This window comes from Dermacentor variabilis, chromosome 4 (assembly GCF_050947875.1).
Source record: "Dermacentor variabilis isolate Ectoservices chromosome 4, ASM5094787v1, whole genome shotgun sequence".
In the NCBI taxonomy this organism is placed as follows: Eukaryota; Metazoa; Arthropoda; class Arachnida; order Ixodida; family Ixodidae; genus Dermacentor; species Dermacentor variabilis.
Window position 1 is genome coordinate 110,193,365 of NC_134571.1, and position 24,324 is coordinate 110,217,688.

General features: G+C 44.4%; 1 protein-coding gene across 3 annotated transcripts in view; it reads left to right on the forward strand.

Moving 5' to 3' along the window:
• Positions 1 to 24,324, forward strand: part of LOC142577878 (uncharacterized) — a 51,987-nt gene that overhangs the window by 12,798 nt on the left and 14,865 nt on the right. Inside the window, exons 4-6 of one of the 3 annotated variants that reach the window (XM_075687310.1) lie at positions 6,593 to 6,754; positions 12,866 to 13,007; positions 17,590 to 18,645. In XM_075687310.1, coding sequence (XP_075543425.1) covers positions 6,593 to 6,754; positions 12,866 to 13,007; positions 17,590 to 17,704 — 419 coding nt within the window. In that variant the 3' untranslated portion in view covers positions 17,705 to 18,645. Of the gene's footprint in view, positions 1 to 6,592; positions 6,755 to 12,865; positions 13,008 to 17,589; positions 18,646 to 22,034; positions 22,151 to 24,324 lie in introns of those variants that run through there. The other 2 variants (XM_075687311.1, XM_075687312.1) reach the window with 2 other exon arrangements.

Here is a 24,324-nt window from a genome sequence, read left to right on the forward strand (position 1 = left end):
CTCTCTCCGAGAAGCTCCAGAGCTGAGACAGCGCTATAGCTTTCTAATATAATTCTCGCCCTATGGTAGAATACTTTTTAGAAGAGTAAATTTTAAGCAACGGAAAATTCATCTTTGCTTCACTGGCGTAACGTGATAAGTTAAGCCAGCCGTTTTTCATTCGCGTGGGCTGCCACATGGATGGTGTGTGAATGAAATTGGGATTAAGCGTAGAGGCCTGTTTTATTCTGAGTGACTTGTGAAATGCATTGCCCAAGTTCATCAATGACCGTTGTGAGGTAGGTAATTTTGAAGGAATCCTTTTGTGGATGTCCCTTCCCCGCCATTGTTTCATGGAATTACGAATGGCAATGAAGGGCATTTGTTGCTGACGCATTTCTGAAAGTTCTCTGCAGATGGTATAACCTTGGTCCGATTTATGGCAATGGTGGTAGTTGTAAGTGCCGCCCCGGCGCGAAGTCTCCAGAAAAAAACTACAGAAATTCTGAGAATTGTGTACTAATGCTTAAACATTGCTTGGCTCGGCTGTGACATCGTTTTTGCTTAGTTTTGCTTGCTTGCTTTTTCTAGCGTATGCGTGTCTACCCATAGCTTTTCCGGTGGCAAAGAATGCTTTGGCTTTAGCAGATACCTGTCAGGCTTTCTAGTCGCATCTGGCCCCCTTCAATGCAATCGTATCAATTGGGCCGGAACCCCGGGCAACGAGTGCGCCTCGACGGAGCAGAGCGGTCGAAGGGGAGCACCAGCTGCCGCAGTAGCGCGTGAGGCGTTGCGTGAGGGGACAGTGCATCGCTGCGGTCCCATGTCACCGTCGCTGTCGCTCAAGGAAACCTGTGCTATGCGTGCGTTGCTTGTCTGCGCAAGCTCTCGCTGGCGTTCTGACTGCGCTCGCTAAGGCGCAATGGACACGCGCCAAGCGTCTGAACACGCTCGCTTGCCCGCGAGGTGTTCATATCACACTCAGCAGCGAGCAATTCGACATTGGGCCCTCCGAAAATCTCAAGTTGGCCCAGACCCAAGTTTAAGTAGGTCCACCCCCAAATTACAAGTTGGCCCAACTCCAATATTAAGTTGAGTCAACCCCAAATTTCAAGTAGGCCCACCCCCAAATTGAAGGTGGCCCGTCGGGAAATGTAAATTAGCCCACCCCCAAATTTTAATTAGGCTGCCCCGCCCCCAAATATCACGTTAACTCACCCTAAAATTAAGTTGACCGACATGCAAAATTCAAGTGGTCCACCCCCAAATTTGAGTTGGCCCACCCCCATATTTCAAAGTGGCCCACCCCAGAATTTCAACTTGGCCCATCCACAAATTTACGTTGGCCCACCCCCAAATTTCTGTTGGCCCACGTCCGAATTTCAAGTTGTCCCACCCCCAGATTTGAATTTAGTCCACCCCCAAATTTCAATTGGCCCACGTTCAAATTTCAAGTTGGCCCAGCCCTTAATCTTAAGTTGGCCCACCTCTAATTTAAGTTGACCCGCCCCTAAATTTCAAGTTGGCCGACACTGAAACTTCAGTAGGCCTACCTTCAAATTTGAAGTTCAGCCATCCCCACATTTCAAATCGACCCACCCCCAAATTTTAGTTGGTCCACCCCTAATGTAAGCTTGCTCATGCGTTTTCTAAGGAGCCCTGTGTTTATAGGTATTCTGGCTTTATTTTATTCTGTTTTGCTTTAAATTGCTCCTTATCGCTTAAAAGCCGCAAATCATCCCCATTTACACTATCATAAAAATTAAATGCTTTCGCAAATTACTAATTTTTGTGCAGACACAAGGCACTACACATTTCGCGTGACAGTTCTCGGGTGCTCTGCAAAGAATGCTTACGCATTAAAGAAACTTTGGGGGATGCACTGCGCGATTTCCGACGAAGACGCGCAGGAGGAGCGGGGATTAGACGAATGAGAACAACGAGGAATTACAAGTGGGAGAGAAAGAGGGAGCCCTGCGGTGCGCAAGATCATTGTTGGAGTACCGACCATATACATGCAGCCTATTTGCTATGTCGTGTAAAATATCAACTAAACTTAACTAACTAAACTCAACTAAACTAACTAAATATCAACTTAACTAAAATCTAACGTCTAACTAAATATATCTAAAATATAAAATATAACTGTCAAGCTTGATTACAATCATGATAGGACAGAAAACCTAAAGTACTTCCGAAGTATTTGCGATTCGCGAGCAAATCTGTATCGCAACTTCGAGATATTTAGATCCAACGAAATGTTTCACTCGTGCAGAGAGCACTGCTTTTAACCGTTGAAGATTTTGCGGTTTGTCAACATAAACGCGTCATTATTTGACTCATCTCATAAACATTAACGATTGCATGCATGCATAAATTAGAGCTTATAAAGCTTCTTACTGAGGAACACACATGCCATTTTTGTTAGCTAGAACCTATGGTAACGGAAGGTCGCGACAGAATTCTTTCTCTGTCATTCACTGACCCGCAAGCGACATGACTCAACATTGACATTGCAGAGCATTAAGGAAGAGCAAGTCTGAACGGACAAAAGCTGCATGGTGCTTCGGGCACCGCTTTGTCATGACATTTCTTTATCTTTCTGTGTGATCAAGTAGAGGAAATGTTGCGCACAAAATTGTTTCTTCTCTGCGCTTGAAATGGAAGGCTGATGCAGCCGCCTGGAAAATACATTGAATTACATGTATTTTCTATTTTGCACCCACCAATCTTCTTTCTGTTGTTATCCTCTTATCAAACTTTTACTTTTTCTGCCATTTACTTGTCTGTCAGAAAAACGCACAATGTTCTATTTGGCGTCCTTTGTTGCAGCTAGCTTTAGCAATTCTGCCCCCAAACCCAGCGGCCTGCACAATAGAGCCCTTGCTAATGGCATGACTTCCAACAAAAGTTCCACGCAGGACACGGTCATTAATGCGAGATAGTAGAAAATAAAGAGCTGAGCAGTTTGGACTCGAAAACAACGAATGAGGGGCAAAAGTTTATGAGCTGTAAAACAAAAGCTAATTTTCTTTAATATTTAAATTTTAATATTTATTTAATATTTAATATTAAAAGCGAAGTGAACAGCAAAAGAAGAAAAACTGTAAGGGCACGAGCACTCAGCATAGCGTACTTTATAGTTATCTTCAATTATTTGGGTTCATTAGCGATTCGCTTTTAAGCACAGTTTAGTAAATTTGCAAACATGTTAACTGGAGTATGCAATATGTTTCTGACGTGAACATGTTTATATTAGGTTGCTTATGTTCAGATATTTTGTCATGCACCAATGTTATTTTTCCAAAGGAAAAGTATTACTTATAGATGGCGACCTACTCTAGATACCGGTGTTCACAATGGCAGCCATCGAAGCTTTCTTTGTGGTGAATGCTATTGTTCTTAAAGCTCTTCTTTCTGTTTTTTTCGCTCCTCACAAGCATTATTTGCGATAACATGGCTCATCTTCACCAGACGATGCTGTCAAAAACACAGCGTTCCCACTTTCTTGTTGTAGCCGAAAGCCATAACATAGAAATACTACGTTAGCAAAACCATTCAAAGCCACCATTGTTTTATGGCCCTGACTGCTCCTAAACTTCATGCTTGAAGTCAAAGAAAAATATATAGATGAAATGCGTTAACCGTAAAGATCCATATTCCAAGGTGACACAGGAAAGCCGGGTTGAATGCAACGTAGAAATATTTCCACCTGTATGAGATGAGCCCCTTTTTTGTGATGTCATAGCTGCTTTTTCTTACTGTACCCACTGGAGGCTTTCAGTTATATCATTTTTTAAAATCCGTGCCACCAATTTTTAGGCATGATTCTGCTTGCCCAGATGCAGCACAAGCCGAACAGCTGAAGAAGAATTCGGCCTCCTGACTGATTGATTTATAGATACATTGGAAATGTTGGCAACGTATACATTGCCACCTTCTTTAAAAGACGGAAGTATACATTTGAAAGAATATTATGAGTTCAGGTGAATACTTACAGATATCAAGCGAGTCACTGCAACAGGTGAGCCAGTCACGTTCCATAACAATAAACATTGCGCAACAAAGACAAATATAACATTGTCCGCAGAGTCTACATGGGTATCGAAGGAAACAATCTTTCATGTACCATCACTTCCAACAAGAAAAAAAAATCAGAAAGAAATGGCGGTTCCATAAAAATAAAATCAAAGTCAACTATGTGCACTTTCACAAAACCACCTTAGTCATCGCGCGAGAGTAACTGCGCCCTCATAGAACCACTTGTGCAACTTACTTGCATTGCAAACGGTATACTAAAGTTGACTTGAGAATATTTCTGAAGGGCTTTATATCTTGTACACGCAACTTTTCGATTTGCCCGAATTGCGCAACTGTAAAAAAAGGCAAAACATCGCAGATCACTACCCATCACTGAAAATATACTAGGGAAATTGTGAAATAGAATATCAAAAGCGCAGGTGGTACATCCAGTAGAGTGCAACTGCTTGGCAAAGTAATTTTGCTCTAATTAAATCAACACAGAATGTTGAGAGTATGAGCACAGAATATTGACAGTACCCCGCGAGCTATATCTGAATAAGACTTTGTGTGCCTCATACAACCGGGAATTATTAGCTGGGCATTAGTCTGTTAACAGATAGAGCGTTGGGAGTTGCAGAAGAATACCCTGCTTTCGTCTTACAGGCCCAAAAAAGATAAGATGCGAGGTAGGTTACAATTCGACAGGAGGCTGCTTGCTTTCCACTGCTTTAAATATGAGCACATATCGCGTGCATAATAAGCTTCCAACTAAAACTTGCAATTAGTACTTCGCACTTATCATCCTTGATGACGTGCAACTTCTAACGTTATCTACACAGTTCCGAAACATTAGGACCTGCCCTAGACTCGCGCTTTGATTCGTAATTCTAGGAGTCTCCTGCGAGACTACCGAAGAGGCAGATATGAAGACAGCGGCTAAGCAAACGCCACTGGCTGGATAAGCCTACGAAAAGCGTGGTATCTTAGAGGTCTTGTTGCGGCGGCCTTATTCAATGAAGCAGTGACCGATTTGGTAGAGACTTCGAGCTGCGCCATTCACACGGTATCCGTTCTCGCTATGGTTGTTCTTGGTCCTGAAACAGCAAACTGTAAACACGAATTTACGTCTGGTTACTTGTGGCAGCGGCTGTCCCTTCAAGTTAATGCCTCGATTATTCAAAGCAAGCTAGTTTTCTGGGACGAAAACACCAATCGTAGCGCGAATGCTGATGCCTTAAAACGGGAATGTTCAATTTGCTGTAAACTGGAAGCGGAGCCAGAGTGCAAATTAACAGGGGTTTACCAGCGCCAGTCGGTCAGGATCAGTACTAGACAGCTTCCTTTCAATTGCATTTTCCAATCCATCTATGCCACATCGTAAGTTGGCGAATATGTCTAAATGTGCGAGAGTACCTGATATGCACTCATCAGGTAAGTTTAACGTAGAACAAAGCGCAAAATTGAATATCGAGAAAGGGTGTGCATCATGGTAGAGATTTTACGCTATTGCTAACTAGTTGGGCATCAGCGTTGGACATGATGCCTAACCAAACAACCCAAGCAAAAGATCGGTAAGTGATAGCAAACAGGTCGCAAGAGAATGATAAGAAATAATAGAAGGCAATTAGGTGGGCTGCTAACTTACAAAACAGATGACAGGAGAGCGATAGGAGACAAAATATCTGTCAGGATATATATAAAAGATTTATTACGAGTACACCAGAAAGCACACAGCGGTAATAAGCGTCATTTCATTTTGTTCATTTGCGGTACAAAAGTGACGCTCAGGTAAGATTTTACGGTAAAACAATATTACGCAAGGAACTGCAGTTTTAGTTAGAACGGTTGTCTCATCTCTTCTAGGGACAGGATGATCGTGTTTCGTTTATCCTAAAGCAGTAGCAATTTCGCTAATTGAGAAAGCACTCGCTTAGTTCGCTAGGTTCGAAGTTAGTATGTCATTCGTCCCTTCACCGCGGCTGTCTCAGTGAAATTAAAGTTTCTAGAAAATTTTACTTTCAAGGAACTGTCTTTTTAGAATTATTCAGAGTTCACAGGCATCGCATGTCAATGATCCTTACGGCAAATTCACTGGTGAATGAAAACATGAATTATAGAATAGTGACTGCACAAGTAACACTAAAAATCAATGTTAAACTTATCAGTTGGCTTCATTAGTGATCGTTTAAAGCATTATTGGCAGACTTGGTTATTCCTAAATTATTGTATTGGTTGGCACAAACATAGTTTTTGTTGTAGTACGCGAATGATTGAGCAGACAAAGCACCACCTGCCAATAGTAGTGCCATTCTTTTGTTTGTGACATCATTGTGCGGTGTGGTGAATGGGACAGCGTATAACTATGGTCTTTCAGGGACCACCAAGCAAACACTGAGCAGATGAAAATATAACCTTCTCATTAGAGTAGGATTGCTGCCCAGCGCACTGACTGCTACTATAGTTTTTTGCCCTCAACACCTGGCTCAGAACGGGGTCTCTTTCTAGCCGTTTGTTATTTCGGCGACGATGTCCGCAGCTAGACAACATTTCCTTTTCTTTTATACTGCGTTTGAATGAGCCTCTCTTTCAGATCTAGGCGCCACAAGCGTCAAAGCAGTGGAACCGGAGACGGTGGCACTAGGCGTGGAGACGTGCTTGGTCCGCAATTTGCAACAATCAGCACTGCGGCATGGGCGTTGTCCTGGGAACGTGACCGCACCCATCCAGGCGAGGCGCAGTGTAGCTCACGGAGGTGCGGTTTTGCCATTGCTTTCTGACTTATGCAATGTTTGCTTCATTCCTGTGCAAAATCCGCCCTATTTTTATTTCGCTTGCAAATTGACAACTGGTCTGCATTCAGTGAATGCGCGTTTATATAATGGCGCGATTCCATTGTCGACAGGGGCTCTGACATCCCAAAATTAAATGCATGTGAGCTTGCGATCTCCGCAAATGTCATAGTATAACATTACCTCTGCTAAAATAAAGGTACAGCGGCATTAACGCTTTCAAATATGAGAGGAAATCGAGCGGCCACCATATGCAGCCCAAGTAGGCTCTGAGATGCCCCCTTAGGCACTGTGGAAGCACCTCGCTGTCTGCACGTGTTTTTTGTATGTGTAGTTTCTTTGCAGGCCGCGCTTGCTCTGTAGTATATTTTTATGGTTGTTTAACAAATTTATGATTTAGCTAGCAGATGATGAGAGGAGAGCATAGCGAATTGGGTGTAGGCTCATTTATTATTGCAAATGGCTTCATTAGGCGGCACACGTAAGCCTGCTGGCTCACCCGCACATAGGACAAATAACGTGGGGCGTTTCATAGACACGACTAAGTTGAAATAATATAGTTTCAGGCCGCGATTTGTGCATTAACTTGAGTACTTTAGGTTAAGTTGGTGAGGGGGGGGCCCTTTGTTGTTCCTTTTGCTGCCGGCAGACGGCACCTGCTGCTAGTAATGTCACAGCTCGTCCTGTTTTGCTTGTATGTCATGGAGAACACCACGCTGAGCCTTTCTTCGCATAAGTTTTTTCACTACATTTCAACAGCAGTGTTAACAGAGTAATGACAATCATACTCGCATAAAACCCATATTTCAGTATGCTAGAAAGAAGGATAGTACATCAAGTGCACATCAACGTCGGACTCTCTCCATGGACAGAGTCCGACGTTGATTTGGAAGTGTAGAAAAACTCGTAATCCCGAGTACTGGCTAATCGTAATGCTACACACGGTAATATAGAATTCGGTTGGCACATGAGAAACAGCTCTTGCAAACTAAATGTTTGTAAATTGATAGCATAAGTGCCGTTTCCTATAAAAGCTGACAATCTGTACGGCAGTTGATTATGCTGAAGGGTGCATGCAACGACCCACACTAACGATATGACTTGCAAGGCGTACTAACGTTGATGAATGAATTTGCTCTTCACGTACCTAACGTCCGTGCATATAGCAGTCGTACCGTAAGAATAACTTTTGCAGCCAGAACATTAACATAAATGGCACATTGGCCACAATCATTGTCAATTCGGTAGAACCACTCACTACTCAGATTAAGCACTAGAAACGATGCTTTTAAATCTCAGTTACCACTGTAAAAGTTCTTATCATATTTAAGACACCGGTGCTTCTTGGATATTTAGAGAAATAGACAAATTATATTAATGCGTCCGCTTTAACTGTGAAGCAACTGTATAAGGTAAAGACGATTTTCTCCGTTCGACAACAAATTGAAGCATATCACCAAAAGCCTGTTTTATTCCTATGAAGACCTTCAGCATGCTCCCGGGCAGTGAGATCTCTCGCCTCATTGCGTAAACTTCGGCTGCATTACACAATATCTGCTCGGCCTTCGAACGTTCGCGTGCGCTCTCGCGCGCGCGCACTCACGCCCCCCCCTCCACCCCCACACGCAAATGCAGTACAGTAAAAATTCAGAAGGCGATGTATGCTTGTCAGCTTCAACGGAAGATGACAAACAATGTACAGGACCTATTTTGTAACTGGTGCTCCGAACCGAGAAAAGTAGATATACGATGTCGTGTTTGTACAATAGGATAACATTCAAAGCACCACGACTAGCGCTTTTGCGTCTTTAGACAGAATTATGCAGATATTTGTTGTCCTATAAGTCAAATAGCTTTTCTTCTGCTTCCTTTCCTTCGTTTTCTTACTTCGACATTCTTTGCTTGCTGCAGAGAATGCACAATGTTTTCCGACGAATAGATAGACAAAACTGCGTAAGCAACTATGAGGAGCGCGTTACCATATCACACGAACGACGCAAGCCGAAGTCAATAATGCATATGCGACCGCATCTGTCACATGGGCGAAGAAGCTAAGTTGGTCCTTATGTCATGTTCTTTTCTGCTCTTTTTTCTTTAGCGTGAAATTTATTTGTTATATGCGTGTCATTTTGAATCTCTATACGCTCTTTCTAAGCATCCTGCAGAACGCCTCGAGGTGGCGTACAACTTGGCGCGAATGAAACCACTAGGAAATAATATGAGTTCATGTGATCATGTGCAGTACTAGTAACAGAGCGTCCTGGGTGCACGGTTTGGGCGCGGGACGCCAGTGATGCAGTATGAACACAGCTCAGGGCCTCTATAAACATATTCTCGCTTCTCCATTACACCCTCTGGTATTGCTACAGCGTCTGTGGAGCCTCCCTCCCACCAGCGCTGGTTTCCTCGGGCTATGCAATGTTTGATTAGGCGGGATAACGAGATAAACGAGTTCCCATATGCTCTACATGCGCAAACTTCCCTCCAGTCAGGAAACGTTGTTTTAGGCAGAGGCATGATGGGGAGTTGACGTGATCTCAGTTCCTTGATGGTGTTGCCGTTGAGATTCAGTTTGCCGCACTAGCCGCATATATGTATGTGTAGCTAGGCTGCATTGGCATGGCCTCTTTGCTTTTCTTAGTGCTGGAAGTGCGCTTCATTGTTATTGTTTTTCTTGCCCCGTAACGTGTTCCGAAAGACGCTTTCATTTATTGTGCCTGTCATTTCTTACACAGTAAATGATGACGCAGTACGAATCGCCAGAGTAAGCAAACGAACCTGGGATGAAGGAAAACAAACCGGTTCTTTTTTGTTTTAGCAATATGGACAGCTAAGCTAAAACATACATCATTTGTTGCCACAATGTACATAAATTCGCAAGTAAAGTAACACAAAGTTACCAGAACTAATTTGAAGAATGGAAGCAGCAGTGCAACCAGAAATACACAAGAAGTGGCATGATAGTTGTACGACGCAAGTATGGCCGCTGAATGGCTCATAAATGCACACGACGGTGAGAATTTCCTCGCTGAAGGAACACAAATGTACTTCAGCAAAGCCCGAGAGATCGGCGACAGCACGGAAAAGGGTGCATATCGCTGTTTCGGCACAACTGCAACAAAAGAAGACGTTGCGATTTCTGGTGGTAGTCTTGATGGTGATACACTTCAGGTATAGATCTTTGTCAGCTCTTGTAGTACGATCGTCAGGCTTCTATACTGGCAGACAACTTTCTGTAGCAGTGATGAGAAAGTGACTGAGGCGGAGCTGTTCCACATGTAGTACCGGGCTAAGTAGTCCGGTCGCGTTTAGCAGCGCTTTTGGTTTCTCGGAACAGACGCACAAATCGACGGAACATCCACGTGCGACGATTTCGCGTTTACCCAGCCGCTGAAGGGGAGAACCACAAAAGTCAACTCTAACACTCAGTGGCGTGTTTTGTCTTAGCCGTCGCAAATGAGGTGTTCAGGCTTTCTCTTCCGTAGCTTAAGCTAATGGACGAAAATGTGGGACTCTTTTCAGACACGCTCTTCTCTGTGCGTGCTTTGCCCCGGTAGCTTTTCCTTCATAGCCAAAGAAAGTGGCCCTCGAGTATAGCAACCTTTTCGCAATCCACAAATTTTTTTTCTCTGAACGCCTGCCAATATTTTTTTTGTACTGTGATTCATTTGTGTGCCTTACAACACGGCCCCCAGGAAAAGGGTCCGAGAACCCTCGAACTAATAGACGGGCAAGGAAGTTACAGAAGAAAGAGCGCTCTTAATAGGAAGAAACGAAACATTTACAAACGAAAGTGGTATAATAGCGCTGCGCCGAAAGTGAAAAAAAGATGTGGTAAACAAACAGTGCGTAAAGTAGAGAAAAAATGAACTTTAACAACAAAAACTCGCAGTTTCGCCCGAAAGGCGGAGCATCGATTGCGATAACAAAGTAGTGGACAGCTATACGAAGCTAGTAGGTTTATCGGGCGTATATACTTGGAAACATTCGCTTACTAAGTGAATCAAGGAGCATTTAGTCTACATGCACTGGTAAACATGAACACATCACACTCAATGACCCCGGATACTCGCTCTCAAAACACTGGCGTGAGCAAGCGCGGCAGCAGCAGCGAGCGTAGTGATCTTCGTGCTGTCTATCGTTTGAACGCGAACTGAGCGGCGAGAATACAGCACGCGCAAAGGTATGAGCCGTCTACAGATCGCTTTCAAAATGAAGCGCGCGCGGCCGCCCAAAGTACGCAGTCGCTGGCGGAGTAGAAGGCCCACACCCCTCCACCGCTCGCTGCCTCCCCGCATTGGTACAATGCTCCACAATGCGAAATTTGAGCGCAGCTCTATACCTATTTTCTTTTCGCGATATATGAGGCATCACACCGATCACCACACCGGCTGACAGAGCCGCGACGCGTGGCACTATATATAGGCCGGCCACGCAGTTGCCGCTTCTCGGGAACTGCAGCTTATGCAACTGCAATCCTTACATGGAAACACTTGCGGCGAACGCTGTGCGCGAAGGCGAGCTTTCTGGTTCTTTATTTTTCACCGCATGGCTGGTGCCGCTGCTGATGCGGATGCTGAGACCCTTTCCCCAAGTGTGGGGTAGCAAATCAGGCATGGCCTTTATCAACATTTCTGCATTTTATATCTCGTAGCTCTCCTTTCGTTCTCTCTCTCTTTCACTCCCCATCAACCCTCCCTCTGTGCAGGGTAGAAAACTTGACAAAGTAGGTAATTTCCTTGTGTTTTTTTCCCTTGCTTGCGTTGTCTTTTATGCAGGCGGATTCTTAATAAATGAATTGGCATGCCCGCCTGATTTGGTGTTTTCAATTTGGCACAGCTTGCTAGCGGGGCATTGCATATAGCTAAAAGTGGCACGAGAATGAAGTTGTGACTTTTGTGGTGCAAGAACATAAACATTGCTTGAGGGTGTGCCGGGCATCCGATAAATGTACACTCAACTACACGTTGCCGCTTGTTGGATATGGTTTAATACAACTTGGACGAAGCTTCGCTTGACGTGGTTTCCAAGATGTGCGTTAGACCTGCACGATACATTTTTTTGACAGGGGCCTTTACTTTGGAATAAACGTCAATTTGAAATCAGCGCTCTTCCGTTTTACTTCTTGTTTCGCATTTTTACACTCTTTCCGGTTTAGTCAACCAGGAAATCCCAGAAGCGGTGGCAAAAAAAAAAAGAAAAAAAAAGCTGGAAATGTTGCAAAGCAGGTCGAAATTAAGGTGCCGCCAGCATCTGCTAATTCCCCAGCTTTTTGTCGCGGAGTAGTTAATGCAGAGTCCGTAAGTGCTAATCCATCTGCGTGCCTTGCCTTCTGATGTGTGCGTAGCGTGCAAGCATTAGTGCGGTTCGCGCGGAAAGGCAGTGGATTATGCACGGGTACACGCAACATACAAAAAAAAAATGAACGCCTTAGTTAGACGAGGAAAGAGCAGGTCAAATGGCTTCAACCAAAACTGCCAGCAGCAGGCGAGGATTTAAGCTCAGGCGCAGAGTGAATAAGCGCTGGCGCAAAGGCCATTCGGAGGCTTTCCTTGTAGAGTCAGAATTCGTCGTATTAGGCCTGCGAATTAGGTATCCCCTTTCGGAAGGCGTAAGGATTAAAGACCCCGAACTTAGCTTCATATCTGTGGCGACATAGGTAACTTGAACCTAATACCTATACTGAGAAATCCCATAGGATCCTGTTTCTTACGAACTGTTCGCAACGTGATCATCAGAGAGCGCACTCGCGCGGTGACTTCGGGCACCTAAATAAACGTAATTCTTTGCGTAACCAAAATCCCTGGTTCATGGTCGTGTATCGCTATATATAGATGCGCCTTTTTTGGGCCGAAATCTATTTTATTTTATTTTATTTGCAGAATATTGCGCAATAGTTATGTCCTGGCTTCTCATTTAGGACTATACTAGAACAATGTGACATTCACGTGTGCACGGATGTCTATGATTTTATTGCGCAGTGGAACAATCGCACATAGATAAGTTCGTCTTGTTAGTATGTTTATTGACGTGTTCATGCTGTTGCTCTTTTTTTCTGTGGAATTTATGCGCAGTCACGTCGATAAAATGCGCCTGCATGTCCTGTTGGGAAAAGAGGCGCCTTGACTTGCTCACTTGTGCAATTGGTACAGCCGGCTCGGATGTAGACAACACCTTCCCGTTCCTCGACACTTATCTATCAGATAAAAAAGAAAGGTGAGGTGATGGAGTGGTCGGTCAGAGGTGGTTGAAACGAAGTGTTCAGCAACGGTGGTTCTCTGATCATTACCCTGTAAACTCACATCTGAAGAGTCCCTTCCTTTGTCCATACTCCGTTTCCTCTGTGTAATGCAAATATAACTCCAATTATTCACTGACGCCTCTTTCGCCAAAGACTCATCTTGAAAATTTTGTAAAGCCCCGCGAAAAGACGGAAGACACGGGAATTACAGGATAAGCCGCCTTCTCGCACGCAACAGAAGAATTAAAGGAAGAAGCTCCGCATATGTACAGGCAGATGTGATCGCACATGCAGAGCAAAATAGGGAACATCAGGAATACAAAAATCGACGCAATATTTCAATACCTAATGGTAAATAAATCAGTAATTTACAGCCGGCAAGTTTGATGTCGCATATCTCAAGACTGATGTGATTTCGGAAATTCATGAAAGGTAGGTACGCCTCGCAAGCTCACCCGGTACAATTCGTAAATTGCCGAATGTGTCACAAAATAATTAATAGGGGAGTTAATTACTAAATTATTGGCAGCTATCTCAATATGTGTTTGGATTTCTCATTTAAGTAATATCCGCCTCTATAAATATTCCACCTCGTGGATGAGAATTGTGTGATCTGCACCAGTCGATTTAAAAAAACAATGTATATATTAAAATTGATCACCTCGCATACTTGTAGTGAGCGTGCGAAATACGCAAATGAACAAAAATGAATGCGCACGAAAATTTCTAAACGTTTCAGTTAAGATTGCCACGCACTTTGAGAAGACCGCTTCTGGAAAATTCAATTAAACGCCAATACATTTCGTAGCACATTTCAAGCTCTCATATCTTGAAAATGTTGCGAGTCTTAAGATTTCTAGCAACCAGGCATCGCTTCACTACCTACATTTCCTCTTCATTTTTGAATGTGCCTTAGGGTTTATAATTATAACGTGCAGGTAGCATATTTGCATTGTTAATGAAGATATCGCTGATATTTTTCTTGCTGCTAATGCCCACCTAGCGTCCTTGTCACTTTCCATTCAATAACGACGGTGGTCTAGAAATGACATCTATAAAAGAAGTGTTCCGCATGTGAAGGAACACCTGGGATAAAAAGACTTAGAGAAAGCTCAAAGTCAGATAGAACCTGACAGTACGCACAATGAGGGGTATTGTTAGTACCGAAACGTGAGTAACAAAAAAAAAATGTCATGGAGTCTTACATCCTTCACTGTATAATAGCTCAGTTTACTTATTTTTTTAAAGCACTCGCGTGGACCTTCTCTCTTTTGTTCTCATTCACTTTTTCTTCCTTCTTTTCTTTCTATCATAGGAACAATTAGCCTGTCGTGAACAAGGTCAATTCTGCTGGCACTCTTCCAATTTTTTAGCCGGGGCAAAGTTAATTAAAGCACTGTGTATTGCTCTTGACAGAGTATAGGAGCCACTCTTCGTGGCTCCGGCCCATGCATCGATTTTCAGTCCAAGTCAATTGGCTGCCACGCAATTTGCGAAAAATGGTGCGCTTCGGCAGCCGGCCTTAGGCGTTGTGGCCACACGTTCTTTAGAGGCAAATTACTTTGTGCAAAACATTGTAGCTTTGTACTAGCTTGGGAAGTAAATTGTTTTCAGAACTCATTTGTATACCGTTTGCCCCACATAAGTTGAGCCAAACTGTAAAAATATGCAAATGCCAAGTAGCTGGAAGGAACCAAGGTAATGTTGTGTGCCGTCGCTTGGAGATAGATTAGCTTTTGCATTTCGCATAATTACACAATTAGTCCTAATTAATTAAGCAAGTTATTTAGTATTATAGTTAGATAAAAGGTGTCAAAGTGAAAAAGGCAGAGCAGCATGAGAACCTCGCGATACAGCTTTCTGTCGCTCAATAAGTAATGCATAAAAGTGGCCTCAAATCATGAAAGAAGCCCGCGAAACGCGGAAATTGCCACACGATTGGCCGCTCGCGGCACAGCAGGCCTTAGTTTCGACTTCACCATGCTGACCGATAATAATAATAATAATATTTGGGGTTTTACGTGCCAAAACCACTTTCTGATTATGAGGCACGCCGTAGTGGAGGACTCCGGAAATTTTGACCACCTGGGGTTCTTTAACGTGCACCTAAATCTAAGCACACGGGTGTTTTCGCATTTGGCCCCCATCGAAATGCGGCCGCCGTGACCGGGATTCGATCCCGCGACCTCGTGCTCAGCAGCCCAACACCATAGCCACTGAGCAACCACGGCGGGTACTGACCGATACCCTTGTCTCCCTTCACGCCCCCCCCCCCCCCCACCCATCTCATACACACGTGTCCATTTGTTGTCCATTGAGTACACAAGGAAAAAAGATCGCAATGGAACAAGCATAGTAATTAACCAGGAAGTAGGGACACTATAGGGTCCAAGCTCCTAGTTTGTTGTCGGCTGCGCCAGTGACGAAAGCACACTGTCTTCGTATGCGCAAGGCGAGCCTTATGGAGGAAAGAATAAGACGAGTACTGGATAAGTGTCATGACTGACGACGTAGCCAAGAGCTTGTTAATCAGTTCACCGCTACCCAATGGCGCTTCCTGCGACTGCCTTATGCCGTACGCACTCTACTGCTACCTTTGTGCGCGTAGACAGCCGACATTCTTCGCGACGGCTTACCGCGACGCAGTACCTGCACGTTATGTTCCCAAAGGGCATTGCTTTTATGACGTTTAGCGCACCTCAACGCAGGCTCATGCACACTTGAACTTGTGCACAAACGTGCGCCCGCAATCGGGCGCGTTATATAGGGTTATGGATAACAAAAAAAACGCAGTTACTGCTGGGAAGCCCTCTTGTCAGGAACGAAAGAGGATTGCAATCTTTCACTAAACCTAGAATTTTTCATAGGCTGCAGCCAGTGGCGAGGGAACAAGTGTAATTAAATTGCCCTTCTCTGTAAGATAAATTAATGATCCAGTGAAATATAAGAATCATATTTAGGCTTTTGGAGGGAACAACTCGCGTCATTAGCGCACAATTAGCGCTTCGCCTTTAATCTATATTATAAATACAGATTTTCTGCGACGTCTCGAACATCACGCGTGTTTGCAATGCACATTGTGCCATGTAAAAAAGTTCGGTATTAGGTAACTTTGAATGAGTTTAACGAATGGATAGCCGTAGCGTTTAATATAACTGCCAACGTTGCCACCTAACAAAATAAAGCGTTGCCATGTAGCTCTAGAAAAATGTCAACAAAATTCTACAAAAGCGGGATCACAACCTCGAATGCGAGCAAAGATAACGCAGTCAATATCCCATCGCAAGCATTCTACAAGGCAGGCAGTGTGTTTCCGCCCGCGCACTCCGGAGTCTATTTCGTAACGTCTCTTCACTAAGGAATCCCACGATCCATAGCGCGTCGGCTGCGTTGGACGAATGACAGGTCTCGCTTAGGTAACAAATGAAAATGAGATCGGGCACGTTGCTGGAAGCGAGCACGTATCCAAAGCCTACAAGAACGCCTAAAAAGGGCAGAGAGGGAGCCTATATTCTACAAAGGATTCAAGCGGACATAGTGAGCATACACGCTCTCTTGAGCTGACAGTGGGGCAGGAAAGATAAAGATGTCAAGTAGGCACGCGCTTCCCGTGAGTAATTCCTATGTCGGCGGACGTAGTTGAATACATTACACGAGATGTGGAGAAAAAGTATAAAATAAATAATGGAAACGGCCATGCACTCTTCAACGTTACGAAAGCAGCGGGGCATGCGGAGGAGGTTTGCTGGCCTATTGCTCGTGCAAAGAAGTGAAAAAACGCGACTGCAAGCTTAGAAGTGGAAGTGGAGACGTGAAGATTAAACAGCAAATGTAAGTGCGTGGACTAGTAAGCGAAAGTAGAAGCCGACAGCTGCGCACAGTGCGCGTGGAGGGATCAGGAGCGGGCCTCGCAGAATCCGAGTAATCAAATTTGCCTGCAACTCGGGGAGTCATGTTCTACTTCTATATAACGACGAGCGAAAAGAAAAGCATTAACCCGTGCAAGCTCTTGCATACTAAATGTGGTAAAGAAGCACCGTTGAAACAGGAAGAAAAGTGAGTGCAGAAGAAGGGACAAGAAAAATCAATGGAAATTATCGTCCCTGGGACGGTGCGGAATTGATGTCCAGCGCTTTTACAGCATTACACTTACCGTGTGCGCAGTTCTGCGAGCGCTAATGATCTATTGAGAGAATGGACGATGAGCACTACAGAGCTCGTTGGTGCCTGCTCGGAGAAACTGCAGTTACGGTTCGTTCTCTTCAATAGAGAGCCTTCTATATATATATATATATATATATATATATATATATATATATATATATATATACATATATAGTGTTTCAGCTAACTTGGGCCAGTATTGTTCTGAGCCTTCTAAAACGCGTCATGATATTTTTTTCCACTCCGCCGAGCTGGGTTATTAACAAAGCTTGCTTAATGAACTTTTTAAATTGCAACTTAAGGAAAAAAATCTGTAATACAGAAGTTGTAGCGCTTGTTCAGAAATATCAGATCATTTCGTCTATGCTAACGGCCCTGTTTATTTTTTTCCAGCCTTTATTTAGCGTGCGCGAAATTTAAAAGAATACCACGTGACTGCCAGCTAAGGTGCCGCACTTTTTGTGCCCTCAAATGCAAGCTGAACGAATTAGCAAATGCTAAGAAGTAGAAGAAGAAGAATAACACCACCACCAACGACGACGACGACGACGACGACGACAGCAACGACAAGAGTATGAAAACGTTATCGCCTAAAACGATCGAGATGAAACAATGCTGCCCGACGCAAGTGCAACTAGGTTAACTACCTGGACTGCATGGGGCGTGGCTTCAATCTAGGCAACAACCTCACAGTCTCCTGGCAAAAGATTGCAGTCAACAAGCCATTTGTTCCTAATGAGCCACAATCGGCTCTCAATTCGATAAGAACCGGCAACCATTTCGTGAGCTTTCGAAACAAACAACGGAGAAAGAAAGTGCACTGACGGAAAAGACGCCTACCGCGAAACTAGGAGCACCCCCCCCCCCCCTTTTTATTTTTTTTTACTAGCAGAAGGGAGAACTCAAATTTGATAAAGACGTCGAAGATTTTCTGCCGTTCCTGCCTTTTGCCTCTTATATAAGAGCTTTTGTGCCTCTTGGAAGCAGCAGCTGTCAACAACCAACAAATCGATAGCACGCACACAAGGTCGCGAGACAAAAACATCGCAGGAACTTAGGGTGAGTTACGAACAACTCTAAGAGCGCAATGCCGCTCAGCAGCAGACAACCGAAGATTTCTAAGCAGCTATATAACGCATTCGACTCACTGAGTCGATCGAGCGTCACTGCTTTTCTTGTTTCAATGCTGCATGGGAAGATGGAGACTCGCTAGCGTGTTTCCTTTTTCTCTGCGGACTGTCTATCCGCGGTCTCCTTTTCCTACAGACTCGGTTCCCTATTGAACAGGCGAATGAAATGACCATCTCTACCTTACTTGCTGTTTTCGAGATCGCTTTTTTCTTTCGTGCTAATGCGTTTCTTTTTGCTCACCAAGCGCGAAGCTTTTATATCCGTCACGTTGATATAATGTTTTTGAAACAAATAACTACAAAAGCATCAAGAGCTCATGGCAAGATCAGAAAAGTTGGAAAAACAAACCTAATAGAGAAAACAAAGGAAGCGAGAGCTGCTTATGTGAAACTCGCATGGCGAGCAAAAATGCACAGCGACGCCAACATCAGGGCGCATTGTATAAATCTCCTCCTCGAAACGCTGGAGGCTGCACTTTCGCAAACGTTGGAGCAAGAACGTGCAGCCCATGTAGGCAAACATTGTTTTTATATTATTTACTTTTATTGCTGCTACGTTTTCCTTCATATTTTGCCTCCCAGGCAGCTTTAAGGTATTGCAGGACACCTTGCATACAGATCAGCCGGAGGTTAACGCTACTCCATGAAACGAAGAGATGCTCCCTGGGTATTATAAAATGCACAAACATTCAAATATAACGAGCGCCCTTTTGAACATCGGGTCTTGCTCTGCGATTATGTGGTCGGCGAAACACTATTCAAATGCGATGGTACCGAGCAGCGTTCTTTTGCGATGCGTTGAAGAGTCTAAGTACAGGTCTTCTTCACGTAACAATGGAGTTGCGTATAGGTATTTCCGAACGATCCGCGCCATTGCGGCGTGTACGGAAGCTTTTGAACAAAAACGTTCACCGACTCAGTTCTCTGCGTCTACCATCGAAACTACGGGCAATTCTATTCTTTCGTTCCCAGAAGTGTGGTTAGCCTGTTTATTTGCTTTACTTTATTGAGTGTAATGCAATTTTCGTGGACAACCATGGATCTCGAGGACATGATGGAGCGTCATAAAGCAAGAACATCGCTATATGGAAATCGCTCACTCGGAACTGAGACCACACGTATGGCTCTTGAAAACAGACCGCCTGTGCATATGTGTTTCCTTTTGTTTATTTGCCTCTTTCGCCCGTTTTTGTCGTCGGTGGTTGATGGTCCGACTTTGCATGGCCGATACAAAAAGATAATTTGACGCAACCTTTAACTTTTACGAGCTTGTAAACCTACTACCTTTAGATGTAGTAGTTCGGTTGTAAAAGTAAACCTTTCGTGAAATTTCGTTAACTATCCAGTGCTACAGCGGAGGTTCTCAACATAGGCACAGGACGACAGGGCGAACGGAGAATTTGCTCCATTGTAGTTGTAGACAGGCTTTGTAACATCGTCTGTTAGGCCTAACAGATTTGAGCGTGTATGCGAATAGCTACGGGCCAGGAGGCACGTGCTGTCTCCTGGGAAGGACAGCCTTCCTCTTTTCCAGCCACCCCTCACCTTGAGTTGGCTGCGCCAGAGACACCGCTACAGATGTATCGGTTAACGGCGCTGTTCGCTGCGGAATCATGCAAGGAAACAACACAGACTGCACATTTAATTAAATGCCATTAAATGCCTTAAAACCAACAACGCGCACGAGTACTTTTATTCGCAAAACTGTGCGGCGTGTCTGCGCGTCCTTTTCTTTTTTTAAAGCTATTTTTGCGAAGAACACTGTATGTCTTCGTGCGCTTTTACTTTGTTGCGTTTTTTTTCTTTGCTGCTTCGTGTGATACTCTTTTAATTTGTCGTGCTGCGAGGACTAGCTGGCACGACCACAAAGCGCCAATATTTTCACTAAAGTTATGTTAAACAGAAAGTGATGACGAAACAGGCATGTGAATGCGCAGAATCTCTATGGACTGGTGCAAGATCACTCATTATTTCACTGCGCGAAAGTGGAAATTGTACCCTCGGAGGTGGGCTTTAATTAGAGATAATTGTAAAAAAAAATCCTAAACAAAGAACTTGCCTCGTTGATGTCGAGCCAGTTCCAATTCTCGTATCCTGTTCAGAAAGAGAAAAGAAAATGCCTTCGAACAGCGTAGTAGCACCGCAACATTAAATTGGCATACCAACATTACTTACTGGTGCGGGAAGGTGAGCATTGCGAGGTATTACATAAAGTTTAAGCCCTTTTCCAAGGAGTAGAAGAACGTTAACCAATAATACTTCTGTGCTATGAATAAAGAAAGCTTGTGATTTTTATTTCATTGCGATGTCAATTATACGGACACTCCAGGCGCATTTCTGCCGTCGCCGTCGCCGTGAGGCTTTGTATGAGTGAATGCGTGCGAGAGTAAGCCGGCGAACGCGGTTCGATCCCGTGTGCGCGAGCGAGGTACGCCGCCGAGATGCCATGATGATAGGGAGAGTGATCTAAAGAAAGGAAAGACGCTTGATTCTGGAACCCGTGAGTGAGGGAGCAAGGCAAAGCGTCGTCAGGGGAGAGGAAGTGGGAAGTGAAAGATGATAGAGAAAGAGGGAGGATGTGGTCTAATAGGCGCCAAGATGCGTGCCCTTTCCTGTGGCGCGCGAGGCAGGGGGGTCAGGCGAGGGAGGAAGGGCGTTCTTCTCCAACGGCTGCTAGGGTGCCTCGATGTCCTCATCTCCGACCGCTCCGTACAGAGAGGAGACAACCGCGGCGCCTACTACGGCGTTAGCCATGCGAATCGCGGACGCCGCAGTAGACGCTTTGGCGGACGCCTAGGGACGCGTGGCCGGCGCTCGTGTATCTTGAGAGCGATCTGCGACGTGGCCAAAGTGCGCGCCTGCACGGGCCTCATCTTCAAAGCAATCTGCTATGTTTGCAGAGTGCGCGTAGTGCCAGTAGCTTCGTATACGCTGTGCTTTCGACGTTTCGTTCGCGTTGAAGTGACAGATGCACGGAGGTTAATTGGCTCGCGGCTGCTGCCGCGATTTTTAATTCCACCCTTTTCACAGACAGTTTCCGCTCTCATCGAGCGAAATGTGTTCATGTTTGCATGTGCGCGCGTGACACCATGCTGGTTAATCTAGTCAGAACACGTTGACGGGATAGTTGGTTTGGATGCATGATAGAATGTGTAAGCGCGACTGAACAAGGACGCAGAAAGAAGCAGGCACACAAAGACAGCGCTGTCTCTGTGCCTCTGTTTCTCGCTACATCCGCATTGAGTCACACTTATACGTTCTATCATTTTTAATTTAGTTAGTAAGCGAATGTTTACAAGTTTACACGGCCGATAAAGCTACTATCCTTACTTCAAACAGCTATCCACTAACTTGCTATCGCAATCGCTGCTTCGCCTTTTGGGCGGAAATTTGTATTTTTTATTACGGTTTTACCCCGTCGAACGGCCCATGCTCACGAAGTCCGTGGTGTGAGTATGAGTCATTCGATGCCGTACATTGCTCTTGTAGCAGACAGGCAGTCATACAAGTTTTCCAATTATTGGCTATCGAACAGGATCTGCTTCGGTCACGTTCATGACGGTTAATTAATGGTAGACAGTAACTCCCTTTATTAAAAAGATTGTATTTCTTCTTTCGCGTGCAGGAGAACGCGGCACAAATAAGAAATTATTGGTGGCTGACATTGTCATGTATTGTCAATCTTCAGCTACGTATAACATTCAGCAGGTCGTCCCTCAGCATGCCCGCCATTACGAGGTGACCAAGACTTACGTACATCTGCTGGCATGCCTACTACATTGAAATACGTCTGTCAACTCGTCCACCTGCATATATCTTTAGGGGTAAGTATATATACGCCATTTTGTACTAGATTCTTACTGTTCGGTGAGAATGAGCACTAAAAGAGCAAAAAAACATGATTAAGGAAATGACGCCTGAAGTACGGCGCGGAGTTAGAATATATTACAGGGAAAATTCTCGTGGACCCAACTGTAGTACGAAGGGTAACATTCGCAGTGCTCGACACATTCTACGTTGGAACCTGCAGATAAGATTGCCCCGCTTGCCGCGATATCTTTTCTTTTATTTTTGCCACCCTCTGATTGGCTACTTAGCGCACAAAAACCGCATCGCCGAAGGAATAAAGGTGATTGTCTTCTTGGCGCTGCGTGGTTCGTCTGTTCCTTACGTAACCGAAGCTACAAAATAAGCTCACCTAGATTCAGGAACCACCAGCATCCGGTTACAAGAGCGCACTCATGCGACAGAATATGGTTTTCTGGATTCTGTCGCATGAGTGCGTTCTTGTAATCGAATGCTGGTGGTTCTTGCACATTGTGCACACTGCGCATGTTCCTCTAGTTTCTGCTGCCTATAAAGAAATGACGCAATAAAATCATGTCAATTCAGAGTAGCGCCTTGTCCTGTCGTCTTTCTTGTGTGTGCTGTTTTGCGCTAAACAAAGTATTTATGGATTCACCTATATTCGTTCAACACTCGGGTGGACGAAAATGTTCCTTTTCCCGAAACACCCTCCACCTTGCGGGCTTCCCGCGAACTAATGTTTCATATTTGAATTACAACATAGTTTTGTTCAGCACTGCTCCTCTTTTTTTCTCGGACTCTGTGGACTGAAGGAAGTGTACTAGCGAAAGTTATGGGGCTCACCGTGTGATCTATGACGATTCGGAATAAGGACGCAGCGCGCTTCTACCGGCTGAGACGAAGAGAAGACGCTTAGCCGTGCTCTCATTGCTCCGACGCATCCAAATACACAGGAGGGTCGTAAATAATCTAAGCCGACTTCTGTCTAGCGTGCCTATGAGGAGAAGCGCAAGTATAAAAGTAAGAGCGTAATGGCTAGAGAAAAGCGCGAGAAGTAAGACAATTAGAAAAGAAAAAAACAAAGGAGACAGACACGGATCACCAAAAAGATACTCAAGAAGGAAACAAAGGCTTATCGTAGTCAGCGCAGACACGCACTCTCCATCTTGCCGCTGTCTGCTGGCGCGGTTCTTGCCTGCAACGAGCAAATCGGTGCACGGTCCATTACAGACGGCCCCGCGAAGCACTCGTTCACTCAGATTTCTCTCTGTCCGTTTGTCAGAAAACGAAACATGTTAAAGACTGAAAGTACTAAAGCTACAGTGGTGTCTCTGCGCCCTGGTATATTTCGGTAGAACGCCTTCGCGAGATATATCTTGAGATGGTTCTACCTAGGCGAAAACGCGTTGCATGTAACATTTATGTCGCAGAAGTAGTTCTTCTGGTACGTTTGCGACTAGATGCTCCGAAACCCCGTTCTGCGCCATTGAATGCACACACACTGCGTTCATTGCATATACCGTAATAAATTATCAAAAACGCAAAAAAGGAAGCTGGAACAGTGCGCATCTTAAAAAAAAAAGAACGACAACAATTTTCCAGTCCTGAAATTCCCGTTGTCGGGCTTCCTCGCGCGTGTTACCGTTGCAACGAATGATTTAAGGAAATCGCAGTGTCCAAATACAGCGCACTTGCATTTATGATTCTTATATTTGTAGGTTAGACTATATATTGAGTTATCACCCCCTCTACACTTAGGTTGACAAAATGAATCGCAATGCCAGTATTAATAAAGAAGGGCCGTCTTTAGCGATTCCTTTAGTTCTGAGTTTATTCAAAGCGAGGGAAACTATTACAAAATGAATACCGCCATCTTACGTTTTGCTTGCCTTGCGTGTTCTTCAAAGAATTGCGCTCACACATAAGGGAAAAATGACGAAGAAGCAAACAATTCTACCTGTCATCGTTAGTTCTTCAGCGTTTAATTAGGGACTTGACTGAAGCTGCGGTTCATATAGATTCCAGGAAGTGCATGTGGTCTGCGTAAAGTTTAATAAACGTTTTCGACTCACACGTATGAATATTGAGATAAAAACAAAAGTAAAGTGTTCAAATCAATAATCCGGGACTTGATCATGTTGTCTGTAAGAATAAGACTTAATTTCTTTATAAACAAAGGAAGTTGTATATG